Genomic DNA, 12,722 nt, shown 5'->3' on the forward strand with positions numbered 1-12,722 from the left:
ACGGGTCTGCGTCTGTTGTGTTTTCTTTCTCCTTCAGCCGAAACAACTTCCTGACAAGTGGCAACACGATCTCTTCGACAGCGGCTTCGGGGGTGGCGCAGGCGTCGAGACGGGTGGGAAACTGCTGGTGTCAAATCTGGATTTTGGAGTCTCCGACGCTGATATTCAGGTAAGGGACGGGGGGGTTTCTCGGTGCGCAGTTGACCCCTCACGGACTTGGTCCCGTTTGGGAGGTGGTCTTGAATCCCCTCCCACCGTAGACCAGTGAGCCCTCCAGGCCCCCGAGGGCTGGCCCCTGGCCCCTGTGAGGAGCTACGGGGATGCAGAGCAGAGGTCACACTGCAGTCAGAAGTCCCACAAGTAGGTCAGTGTGTGGAAGACAGGCCCCCCAGCCTAGCGCGAGGGGATGTGGCTCTTCTAATGTGTCCAAGGTGTCCCGGCCGGGAGAGGTGGCTCTCCTGTGTTTTTTCTTGCCTTACTGACTCAGCGGGGAGCCGGGATGTTCATTTTGTTTATTTTGTATTTGTTTCAACGATGTGTTGGGAGGAGAGGATTTTTTTCTATGGAAACTCTTAGAACAGAAGCAGGATGGTGCTGGGCATCTTTCCTGCTCCCTTTGCCCAAGCTCTGTGTCTCGCGGAACTTGTGCCCTGACTTTGCCCTGGTCTTTCTAGTGGCATGATTTCAAACCCATCCTTGTTTGAAACTTTTTTTTTAATTTCTTTTTTTTTCATTCCTTTCCTCTTTTTTTTTTCTTGTTTTTTTTTTTTTTTTTGATTGACCTCCAAAGGCATATAAACTTATTTTCTGATTAAGTAAAGACGTCTTGAGGATCGGTCTCAGAGATGGCTGGGTCAGGGCGCTGGGCCTTCCTGGGTTCAATTTCCCAGAGCCCCACTGTTTGTTTGACTGCCGTGGGAGGACGGAGCAAGGCCGGTGAGCACTCACGGTGTCTCAACACTTTTTTTAAGGTGGTTTCTGGCCTCCACTGGAAACCGCTTTTGGTGAACTCCACTTCCCGCTGTGTGCCTGCGGCCGGAGTAGCCCCACACTCTGGGTTCCCTCTCCAACTCCCAGCCTGCCTGAGGTCAGGGCAGTTTCCATGGCAGCGCTTGACTTCAGCCTTTGCGGCAGGCTTGAGTAGGAGGAGAGGGAAAGGTGAGCCAGAATCTGCCCTGGGGGAGGGGCTGGGTCAGGACCCCGAATCTACGGGCCCTGTGAGCTGGTCCACATGATGGATAGCGTCCCTTGCTCTGTATCTTGGCCTTTGCTGTTTCTTGGTATAGTCCTTGGGAGTGTTGTAAACTTTCCTCTGTTGAAGAAGTTAGCGGCTTCATCTTGTGCCCTTCACTGGTGGGCTTTGCGGTCCTTTACCTGCATCCTGGTGCGATGTAAGGTCCCCACTCTGGCAGGCGCCTCAGGCCCAGCTGCTCCTGGAAGGCCGCCCCTCCCGTCCCCGCAGTGTGCACTACCACTGCCCTGCCCCCATATGTGTCTGCCTCCCAGGGAAATCAGCCCCGCCCCCTGCCCCCTCAGAGCAGCTCATAGGCCCAGGGACCTGCCCTGGGCCCCCAGGAAGGGGCACCGCTTCGCTGACAGCTGTGCTTTCCGGCCCCCAGGAGCTCTTCGCCGAGTTCGGAACTCTGAAGAAGGCGGCTGTGCACTACGACCGCTCAGGGCGCAGTTTAGGAACAGCCGACGTGCACTTTGAACGGAAGGCAGACGCCCTGAAAGCCATGAAGCAGTACAACGGCGTCCCTCTGGACGGTGCGTCCGAGGTTGGACCCGGGATGGTAGAGGGGCCGCAGCTAGCTGTGGAGCGTGGGGCCGGCAGCTGTCCGTGCAGGAATGTGGCTCACCCCTGTGGCTGAGGACACTTTGCATTCGCCCCTTTGTCTCTCTCTTCCATTCTGCCACCTCTCATGCTGCCCCACACATCTGGACCAACCTCTTGTGAACCCCCATCCAGCAAGCTACATCCCTCCCCTCCTTCAGCTCCTTCCGGAAGATTCACTTCTGTGAAGCCTTCTCAGAACCACCATAGCACGCCTCTGAGTGCGGGGCTGTAGTCGTAAAGACAAAGGTACCGGCTCTCCTTCCGCCAGGCCACCCACAGCTTTCCACCCATGAGCGCCCCGACACCTGCGCAGGCGCCCGCCTGACCTGGACTCGAGGAGCGAGGAGGTTCCTGCTGGGGCGTCGTCGGCACCGCCCCCCCTCCTACCGGGGTCGCTCGGCCGCTCGCCTTGCGGGGAGCATCTGACACATGCAGAGCCCCTTTCCAGCACTTGCATGGAGACCGGGGTGCGCTGGCCTCAGAGCCCTCTAACCGGAGCGCGCCCTCTTGTGTGCTTTGCCGCAGGCCGCCCCATGAACATTCAGCTCGTCACGTCACAGATTGACACACAGCGGAGACCCGCGCAGAGGTGAGTGGGGGCCTGTGGTGCGCGGCTGCCCGCCCCGCGGACCTCTGCAGGTCGCGGGAGTGAGGTCCGCTTTCCTCGCCAGCGTGAACAGAGGCGGCATGACCAGAAACCGCGGCTCCGGAGGTTTCGGGGGCGGCGGCGGCACCCGGAGAGGCGCTCGCGGAGGAAGCCGGGGCAGAGGCCGGGGTACGGGCCGGAGTTCGAAGCAGCAGCTTTCCGCAGAGGAGTTGGACGCGCAGCTGGATGCTTACAACGCGAGAGTAAGTGCCGGCCCCGCCCGGGGGTTGGGGTCCGAAGCCTGCCTGGGGGCCCGGGAGCCCGGATCCTGGGAGCTTGGCCTTGACCGGGGAGGTTTTGTGTGTTTCAGATGGACACCAGCTAAACGGAGCGGCGGATCCTCGTGAGCGGAGCGGGCCCGGACGCCGCCTCCGTGCTCCCCTGCGGGAGGGGACCGCGGACCGGGGCTGTGCAGCCAATGACGGATTTGTTTCTTTTGTGTTTTAAAATAGAATTTAAAAACTCATGTAAAGGTTTTTTTTCTTTTTCTTTTTCTTTTTCTTTTTTTTTTTTAATTCTGAAACAGACCTGTTTTGTACCGAGTTATTTTTGGGATAAATTTTACCGGTTGCTGTTGTGGGGAAGGTGGTGTTTTCACCTTTGCCATAATAAAATAGAAACGTGTGTAGAACTGGAACCGTTTGATTTGTCCCGCTGTCGTAGTCCTTGCTTGGGCCGAGACTTGCTCGTGAGAGCCTGTGGGGAGCAGCCCCGCGGGCACCTGGCATCGATGCTCTGCCACGGCGGCTGGGGGCGGGGGCGGGGGAGGTGCTGGCCGCTGCTCTACCGGCCGCGTTCGCCCATCTCCGACCTGGTGAGACCTGGTGATCGGGAGGACCTGGGGGGGGCAGCTGCCTCCACCACCCACCCTGGGGCGTGAGGGGCGGGCTGCGTGCAGCAGGGACTGTGTGTGCCCCGTAATCTCTTCTGGCTTTCTCTGGTGTTAAGGACGGAGCCTGTTGGGATGCTGTGGGGGCGGCGGCAGAGCCCGGTGTGGAGCGCGGAGCACTGCAGGGGCCGGCAGAGGGGCGGCGGAGGAAAAGGCTGCCCGCACCCAGAATCGGGGGCTCGGCGCGGTCCAGTCCGTAGGCGATGGCCAAGAGGCAGAGGGAGTGGAGTGGGTTTTGTGGTTGTACCTGACTGGGTGTATGGAACAGGAGGTGCTCTTTAAGACAGAACAGTTTATTTCTCGGGACACCTGGGGTCTCGGTTAAGTGTATGCCTTCGGCTCAGGTCATGATCTCGCAGTTCATGAGTTCGAGCCCCACATCGGGCTCTGTGCTGACAGTGAGGAGCCTGGAGCCTCCTGGATTCTGTGTCTCCCTCTCTCTGCCCCTCCCCCACTTGCACTCTGTCTCAAAAATAAACATTAAGAAAGAAAAATGCTTTCTCAAACACTTTAAAGTATTGCTGAAACCGATTTAACTGCTGATTTTTGTTAACTATTATCATTTCCTTTAATGTCAGCGTATTTCTCTGTTTCACTGTGAAGGTTCTTAGCCTTATTTTGTCAGCTGGATATTGAGATGTATAGGAAAGAAGGGAGGACGGCAGTGAACGTCGCTCCGAGCTCCTCACTCCGGCCGCAGACGCCGCGCCCCGCTGTCGGTGCCACTTCCCCCCTGATATGTCTCCGTGTAGTTCCCCAAAACGGACGGTCACACAAACCCCACGAAACCCCGCGTCGGGTGAGCCGGGCTTCCCTCCGCCTCTCCCTCTGCCCCTCCTGGGATCCCCTCTCTCTCTGCCCCTAGCTCACTGGTGCACTCTCTTTATCTCTCTCTCTCAAAGATTTTTTTAATTCAAGAAAATAATAAGTAAAAGAATATTCTCTCACATAATCAGACACTAACATCGACACAACGCTGTGATCTGAACTACAGGCCTGACGCAGCTCAGCCCGCTGTCCCAGCAGCCATGTTGTGAATGCTGCTTTCCTTGGTGCCTGGTCCGCTGACCTCATGACGCCTCTAGTTGTCTTAACCTGGTTGTGCTTTCCTTACCTCTCATGACCTTGACACTTAGAAGGTCAGTCCCATCAGGTCGTTCTCACTTCTTTATGGTGAGACCAGAGTTCTGTATCCTTGGTAAGAATCCATCATTAGTAAGCCATTCAAGCTACCGTTAATGATCTCATAAACTTAACATTTCTTTCTGATGTCATCAGTCTTGTCAAGTATGTAAACATCCAAGTGTTTGTAATGATACTTAGGAAAAAAACCATCCACCCAAATGTCCATCGACTGATGAATGGATAAAGAAGACATGGTACAGGGGCGCCTGGGGGGCTCAGTCCGTTGAGCATCTGACTTCGGCTCAGGTCAGGATCTCACAGTCCGTGGGTTCGAGCCCCGCGTCAGGCTCTGTGCTGACAGCTCAGGCCTGGAACCGGCTTTGGATTCTGTGTCTCCCTCTCTCTGCCCCTCCCCTTCTCATGCTCTGTCTCTCAAAATAAGTTTAAGAAAAATGTACATACATACAATGGAATATTGCTCAACGATCGAAAAGAACGGAATCTTGTCACTTGCAACGATGTGGACGGAACCAGGGTGTATCATGGTGCGAGATAAGTCACAGAAAGCGAAATCCGTGATTGGTGGAATTTAAGACACCAAACAGATGAACTTAGGGGAAGGGAAGGAAAAATAAGATGAAAACAGGGAGGCAAACCATAAGAGACTTAAATACAGAGAACAAATGAGGGTAGCTGGAGGGGTGTTGGGTGGGGGTGGGTTAAACGGGGGACGGGCATTAAGGGGGCGCTGCTGGGATGAGCACTGGGGGTCACATGTAAGTGATGAGTCACCCAATTCTACTCCTGAAGTCAGTATTACACAACATGTTAACTAACTTGGATTTGAATAAAATTTAAAAATTATTTAAAAATACATTTAATGTTTATCTTGGAAGTTTACTTGGACTCTAATTTTGCAAATAAAAGGAAAAAATCCAATATTTAATCTTTATTTTCTAAACAAATCATATTTTGAAGGGATTAAGTAGCTAATGACTCCAGGTTTCTTTCATTTTTTTAATACATTTATTTTTTGCCTTTTAAAAAAATGTTTTACTTTATTTTTGAGAGAGAGAGAGACACAGTATCTGAAGACAGGTTCCAGGCTCTGAGCTGTCAGCACAGAGCCGGACGCGGGGCTTGAACCCACGAACTGTGAGATCATGACCTGAGCCGAAGCCGGACGCTTAACCGACTGAGCCCCCAGGCGCCCCGCCAGGTTTCTTTTAAAGAATCCCAGCTAGGGGCGCCTGGGGGGCTCAGTCGGAAGCCTCTGACTTCCGCTCAGGTCAGATCTCACGTTCATGGGTTCGAGCCCCGCATCTGGCTCTGTGCTGACAGCTAGCTCAGAGCCTGGAGCCTGCTTCTGGTGCTGTGTCTCCTTCTCTCTCTGCCCCTCCCCCTCTCATGCTCTGTCTCTCTCTGTATCAAAAATAAATAAAATATTAAAAAAGAAAGAAAGAAAGAAAGAATCCCAGCTAACGGGTGGCTGGGCGGCTGACTCGGCTAAGCGTCCGACTTTGGCTCGGGTCATGATCTCACAGCTCGTGAGCTCAAGCCCCACGTGGGGCTCTGTCGGACAGCTCGGAGCCTGAAGCCTGCTTCGGAGTCTGTGTCTCCCCCTCTGCACCTCCCCTGCTTGCGCTCGCGCTCTGTCTCTCAAAATGAATAAAGATTAAAAAAAAAAAACTTTTTAAAGAATTCCAGCTCAGAAGTGCAGTGTTCTAAAGTCATCATTTTGTGATGCCTAAAAAAACGATCCATGCTGAAAATAATCCTCAGAAGCTGCTGAAGCCACCGGATGAAAGGCTGATGCGGCCACCGGTGACGGCGGGGCCAACCTGCTGTTCAGGGGCCTCCTGTGCCTCACTACAGGTGGGACAAACAGAGGGTCCCCTGAAGGGACACGGTGGGAAGCCCACAGCCCCCTCAACATTGACCTGGGGCCTGTCCAGCCCGAGGAGCCTGCCGCCCCAGCCCAGGAGGGTTCCACCGGCAGACCCGGAAGTGCCCTCGGGAAATTCTCAAGTCCCTGGTCTCCGCACCAAGGGCCACAAGCACAGAGAAGGAGGCGAAGGGGGCTGTGCTCTAACACACGTCTGATCTTTGTGCGGTTCCTGGCACAGAGCTCCTGAATCCCTTGGAGTTCCCTGAGCGGTGGGAGCCATTTTTGTTTCTCATAACAAGCCTCTTTCAACTGTCCCCAGGTCTGTGTGGACGAGAGGACTCTCAGGGGCCCCTGGATGGCTCCAGGGTCTGGACTGGTCCCCAGAAAGTCCAAGCCATGATTAGAGAGTTCGCACTTTCAGCTTCACCCCACCGCAACCTCTGGGGAGGGAGAAGGGCTGGACATCAGGCAAATCATCAAAGGCCAACGATTTAATCCATCCCGTCTTTTAATGACGGCTCTATACAAAGTCCTAAGTGAGGGGGTTCTGCTTCTGGTTGGTGAGCGCTCACTTGGAGGAGCTGGGAGGATGCCGCCCCTGGAGGAGGCGGGGAGCCCCGCCCCACCCCATCCCGAGCCCTCCGTATCTCCAGCTTCTGGCTGTTCCTGAGTTGCCTCCATTGCCTCCGTTAGGGGCGCCTGGGTGGCTTAGTAGGTTGACCCGAGGTGCGTCCTGTAGAATAAATCAGTAATTGCAAGGAAAGGGTTTGCCTGAGTTCTGTGAGTTGTCTAAGCAAGTTGTCAAACCTGAGGGGGTCCTGGGCACCCAGGTATTTGCACTCTGCTGTCATGAGCGTGGGGCCAGCATAGGAAATGGGGGCCGTCTCGTGGGACCGAGCCCTCAACCCGCAGGGTCTGGGCTAACTCCAGACAGCATCTGAATGTAGCTGAGCTGTGCGATGGTCGGTGTAAGAAAGCCCCCGCAGCACACTGTCCACATGCATGGTGGAGTTTCATCTGGACCCGGCTGCTGTAGAGAGACCAGCCTGGACAAGGGTTCGGAGACTGGGGGAAACTTAACACTGAGTATTTGGTAATAATAAAACGCATTGTTAATTTTGGTAGGTATGTTGATAGTATTATGTTGAAAACAAGAATCCTTATCTGTGCAGGTGAAATGGAGAAAGCAGAAGCTCAAAAAATTTAAAATTAAAAATTAAGGGCAGGGTAGGGCACCTGGGGGGCTCAGTCGGGTAAACGTCTAACTAACCTAACTTCGGTTCAGGTCATTATCTCATGGTTCACGGGTTCAAGCCCTGCATTGAGCTCTGTGCTGACAGCTCGGAGCCTGGAGCCTGCTTTGGATTGTGGATGCTGGGTCTCCCTCTCTCTCTGCCCCTCCCCCAGTCATTCTCTCTCTCTCTCTCTCTCTCTCTCTCTCTCTCTCTCTCTCTCTCTCTCTCTTAAAAATAAAAATAAATAAACATTGAGCATCTGGATGTCTGGATGTCTGGATGGCTCAGTCAGTTAAGCGTCCATCTTCAGCTCAGGTCATGATCTCACAGTTAGTGGGTTCAAGTCAGGATCTCACAGTTTGTGAGTTCGAGCCCTGCATCAGGCTCTGTGCTGACAGCTTGGACCCTGGAGCCTGCTTCGGGTTCCGTGTCTCCCTCTCTCTCTCTGTCCGTCCCCCTACTTGTGCTCTGTGTCTCTCTATCTCTCTCAAAAATAAACAAACACCAGGAAAAAAACATAAAAAAGAGGGGCACCTGGGCAGCTCAGTTGGTTAAGCATCCGACTTCGGCTCAGGTCTGATCTCCTGGTCTGGGAGTTTGAGACCCGCATCAAGCTCTGTGCTGACAGCTCGGAGTCTGGAGCCTGTTTCAGATTCTGTGTGTGTGTGTGTGTGTCTCTCTCTATCCCTCCCCTGCTCCTGCTCTGTCCCTCATGCTCTGACAAATAAAATAAAAACATAAAAAGTTTAAAAAGAAAAAGAAAATGAAAGTCGGGACGCCTGAATAGCTCAGTCTGTTAAGCATCCAACTTTTGGCTGAGGTTGTGATCTTGTGGTTTGTGAGTTCAAGACCTGCATTGGGCTCTGGGCTGACAGCTTAGAGCCTGGAGCCTGCTTCGGATTCTGTGTCTCCCTCTCTCTCTGCTGCTCCCCTGCTCATGTTCTCGCTTTCTCTCAATAATAAAATAAAGGATTAAAAAAAATGAAAATGAAAGTCACACCACAGACAATACTTCCAAAGCATACAGGTGATAAAAGACTCCTATCCAGAACATGTAAGTAGTATGACAACTGAATAACACAGTGCGATTTAAAAATGGACAGAAGACTTGCGTAGACGTCTTCCCAAGAAGACCCTTCATCAGGGAACAGCAAAGCCAACTCACAAGGAGCCACCGTGTCACATCCAGCTTTGACAACGCCAAGTATTGTCAAGGGTGTGCCTGACTGGAACCTTTTTATATTCCTGGCGGGACTGTGATCCACCTTGGAAATCAGGGGGCATTCCACTCTTGGGAACCAAGAGAAATGAACACACGTTCCCTCGTTCCCTCCAAGACAAATGCGAATGTTTGTAATCGACAAAATGGAAATGAAAGTCCACCAATTACCAAGGGAATGCACACAAGCGCGGTCGGCTCACACAACAAACAGGACACGACGCGCCTCCTACGCCTTAGATGGGCGGCAGCAGCGTCGCTCTAGGTGGACTCAGACAGCACAGAACTATTGGTCGTATAATTCCACCTGCGTGCGATGTTTGGGGGAGGTGGCTTTGTAGGTGCAGGAAGCCGGACAGTGGTGCCGGGGTCCGGGAGTGACGGGGTGGGGGGGGACACGCATCGATGACAAAGAGCTCAAGGTAAAGTCTGCAGTGGTGTTTATTCAACTCTGTAAGTTTACCCCGGAATAACTGAATTATAAACTGTCCATGAACGGATTTTATAAATTATACCTCGATAAAGCTGCCAACCAGGCAGCTGGGTGGCCCAGCCGGTTAAGCATACGACTCTTGGTTTCAGCTCTGGTCATGGTCTCACGATTCGTGAGACGGAGCCCCCACGCTGGGTCTGCAATGACAGCTAAGCCTGCTTGGAATTCCCTCTCTCCCTCTCCCTCTGCCCCTCTCCTGCTCGCTCGCGCTCTCTCTCTCTCTCTCTCTCTTTTTAATGCTTTTTACTTATTTTTGAGAGACAGAGAGAGACAGTGTGAGCAAGGGAGGGTCAGAGAGAGAGGGAGACACAGAATCTGAAACGGGCTCCAGGCTCTGAGCCAGCTGCCAACACAGAGCCTGATGCGGGGCTCGAACCTATGAACTGTGAGATCATGACCTGAGCCGAAGCCGGATGCTTAACTGACTGAGCCACCCAGGTGCCCCTTTCTCTCTCTTTCAAAATAAATAAATGAACATGTGTAAAAAGCTGTAAAAATTAGTTTTTCTATGTGATTAACCATTTTTATTTAAAGCACGTGAAAACTTTTAATTCAGAGGGTTTTTTAATTAATATGCATTAGTATTTATTAATTACCATGTAGATATTCCTGTGACACAGGACAGTAGGTGGCCATTCAGGGACCCGTCCTGCAGCCGTCCTGTGCTTTCTAGATCCATTATGGAAACGTTCGAAGCTGTACAAACGCTCCATCACCGTCCTGTACCCAAACCTCCGCTCACACCCACGGTGATTTCCTCAGGGAAGGGTTTTAGTGTGACCGGGGCACCTGGGTGGCTCACCGGTAGTAAGGTGTCTGATTCTTGATCTCAGCTCAATGAGCTCATGTTGGTGAGTTTGAGCCCAGAGTTGGGCTCCGAGCTGCTGGTGTGGGGCCTGCTTGGGATTCTCTCTCTCTCCTTCTCTGGCGCCCCCTTCTACCTCCACCATTCATGCTCACATGAACATACACACACACTCTCTCAAAATAAATAAATAAATGTTAAGATAAAAAAAAATCCCCAACAAATTAGGGGCACCCGTGTGGCTCAGTGGGTTAAGCGTCCAACTTCGGCTCAGCTCATGATCTCACGGTTCGTGGGTTCAAGCCCCACATCGGGTTCTGTGCTGACAGCTCAGAGCCTGGAGCCTGTTTCAGATTCTGTATCTCCCTCTCTCTCCACCCCTTCCCCGCTTATGCTGTCTCTGTCTGTCTCAAAAATAAAGAAACATTAAAAAAAAAGAAACAACCACCAAATTAAAAAAGGTTGTTCCAAACCCCCTGAATACTGCTCAGGCGTGAGGTTTATTTTCCCAGCAGCTCCCTGCGTCAGCTACGGCCATGCCCTTACATCACGGCACATCTCCCTAGGTCCTTTGCCAATTTGTCTTTTTCTTTTTAATGTTCATTTATTTTGAGAGAGGGTGCGAGAGCGAGCTTGAGGGAGGTGGAGAGAGAGAGAGAATCCTGAGACTCCTCAATGTCAGCAAAAGCCCAATGCGGGGCTCGATCCCATGAACTGAGATCATGACCTGAGCCGAAGTCGAGAGTTGGACGCTCAACCATTTGGGGCCACCCGGGTGCCCCTCTTTGCTAATTTGATAAAGGGTTCAAAATAGTGTCAGTGCTCCCTTGTGACTGTGCAAAACCTTAAGTATGCACCACATCACGTTTGAAGAGGTCTGGTTCCCATAGGCCTGAACCACACCCACAGGAAGGATGGAGGACAAGAACGGGTCAGGGCTCCGGTGTGGGATCACCAGCTGGGTCTCAGCCATGGGAGACCGTAAGGGACCCCCGCATCCTTCACCATGACACCACATGGAGCACAGAAAGGATGATTCTATTGATTGAGTCACTAACATATCAGTAACTGCACCAAATGTAACTTGATTCCGATTCAAATAAAATGTGAAAGAACTCACAACGCAATCAAGGAAAATACTGTTTGGATCTTTAATTATGTTTAGGACTGTCGTCACTTTTCCTGGGGGGTATTCCAGGTGCAAATGGCGCTGTAGGAAATTACCCAGAACTTGGTGTGAAGCAAACACCATTTTATGTCACGCTCCTGGATCGTGAAGGTCAAGGGGGTGGGATGGAATGGTTCTTGTGGCACTGTGGGACAAGTCTTGCGGGTCTGGAGCCCCAGGTTTCAGATTAACAGAAGCCACAGTCCAGCCTCCCTCTCACCTGTGCCCTGATCCGAAGCCAAACTAGGATGAGACTTTTGGGGATGGCGGGAGGCAGTGTTTAGCGGAGTGGAATGTGGCTCATGGTGGCTAGATTAGACGGCCACGCAATCTTCAATCTTCTTCCCATTGAGAGAGGTGGAGTCTAAGTCCCTGCCCTTGAACTAGACTGGCTCGTCTCCGCCCGACCAGCGGAAAGCTGCACAAGTTTGGTTCTGGCACTTCCCAGCGGGTCCACACGAAGACTTGTGAACGGGCCTCTCAGAACATGTGTCCGTCGTCGTGCAGCTGCCCAAATCCCGCAGGGGTCGCGTGGACCGGGGACCGGCCTGGGGCTGATGGCTGTCTTCAGCAGCCGAACTTTGCGTGGCTCCCGCGTGGCCCCAGTCGGGCTGCCACTGCAGGAGGGCTCCAGCGGAGCCCCCTCCGCCCGCAGGATAGCAGAGAGAACTGTGGATCACGGCTTCCGACCATCCCAGTTCGGAGGGGTTCTGCCCGCCGCGGAGGGAACGGGACACGTGAAACGACGACACTATGGCTCGTATCCCCCAGAAAGGATCCCCTTCCTTTGACATGAATGCGCGCTGACATAGGCGCACCGGGCTCAGGCGGCTAAGCGTCCAACCTTGGTTATGCTCGTGTGTTCCAGCCTCCCCAACGGGTGAGCCCAAGTCCTGCTTCAAGGTTCTCTCTCTTGCTCATTTTCTGTCTCAAAAGAAAAAAAAACCACACACACACACACACACTTGAAATACTTATGGTGGCAATAACCTCCAAGGTTTGCTTCAGACTGGCTGCGTGGATGAGGAGGAAGGGAGGGCACAGGTGGAAGGAGGAAGGCCAAGGCCGCAGGTGGATAGCGACTGAAGCCAGGTGGCTGGTCCACCAGGTTCACACCACCATTCTTTCTACTTTGGGGCATGCGGTGGGCCACCTCCCAGATGGGCCCAACGGCCCCACCTCCTGGTACTCTTGTCCCTATGGTCCCCTCCTACACTGCACTAGGGAAGGGCTACTGACCAGAATAGGGCAGAAGTGGCCTTGCTCCTAAGAGACACAGCGGCTTCGTCTGGAGAGCCTGCCATCTGCCTCACTCGGGCTCTCCATGCGGGGGGGCTCCCCCCCAGGCCTCACCTGGGAGCAGCCCCGAGCACAGCCCGGGCGGCAGGTGGCAGGGCCCCAACTCCGCAGGCCTCCC

At 53.2% G+C, this 12,722-nt stretch overlaps 1 protein-coding gene and 1 long non-coding RNA gene across 3 annotated transcripts in view; one reads left to right on the plus strand and one right to left on the minus strand.

The window, feature by feature from the left end:
• The window catches only part of ALYREF (Aly/REF export factor), a 3,396-nt gene extending 276 nt beyond the window's left edge, over positions 1-3,120 (plus strand). Inside the window, exons 1-5 of the mRNA XM_029928403.1 lie at positions 1-169; positions 1,620-1,767; positions 2,363-2,426; positions 2,509-2,686; positions 2,794-3,120. The exon at positions 1-169 is cut by the window's left edge and continues 276 nt beyond it. Coding sequence (XP_029784263.1) covers positions 1-169; positions 1,620-1,767; positions 2,363-2,426; positions 2,509-2,686; positions 2,794-2,808 — 574 coding nt within the window. The 3' untranslated portion in view covers positions 2,809-3,120. The remainder of the gene's footprint in view (positions 170-1,619; positions 1,768-2,362; positions 2,427-2,508; positions 2,687-2,793) is intronic.
• An 8,144-nt stretch (positions 3,121-11,264) lies between these two features.
• On the minus strand, positions 11,265-12,722 carry LOC115282153. Of its 2 annotated transcripts, none has more exons than XR_003904530.1 (2): positions 12,659-12,722; positions 11,265-12,229 (listed from the first exon to the last, which is right to left on the minus strand). It is a non-coding gene; the product is annotated as an uncharacterized LOC115282153 (long non-coding RNA). The 2 variants fall into 2 exon arrangements; XR_003904531.1 differs by having other exon boundaries at positions 12,545-12,716.

Source organism: Suricata suricatta, chromosome 17 (assembly GCF_006229205.1).
Source record: "Suricata suricatta isolate VVHF042 chromosome 17, meerkat_22Aug2017_6uvM2_HiC, whole genome shotgun sequence".
Taxonomy (NCBI): domain Eukaryota; kingdom Metazoa; phylum Chordata; class Mammalia; order Carnivora; family Herpestidae; genus Suricata; species Suricata suricatta.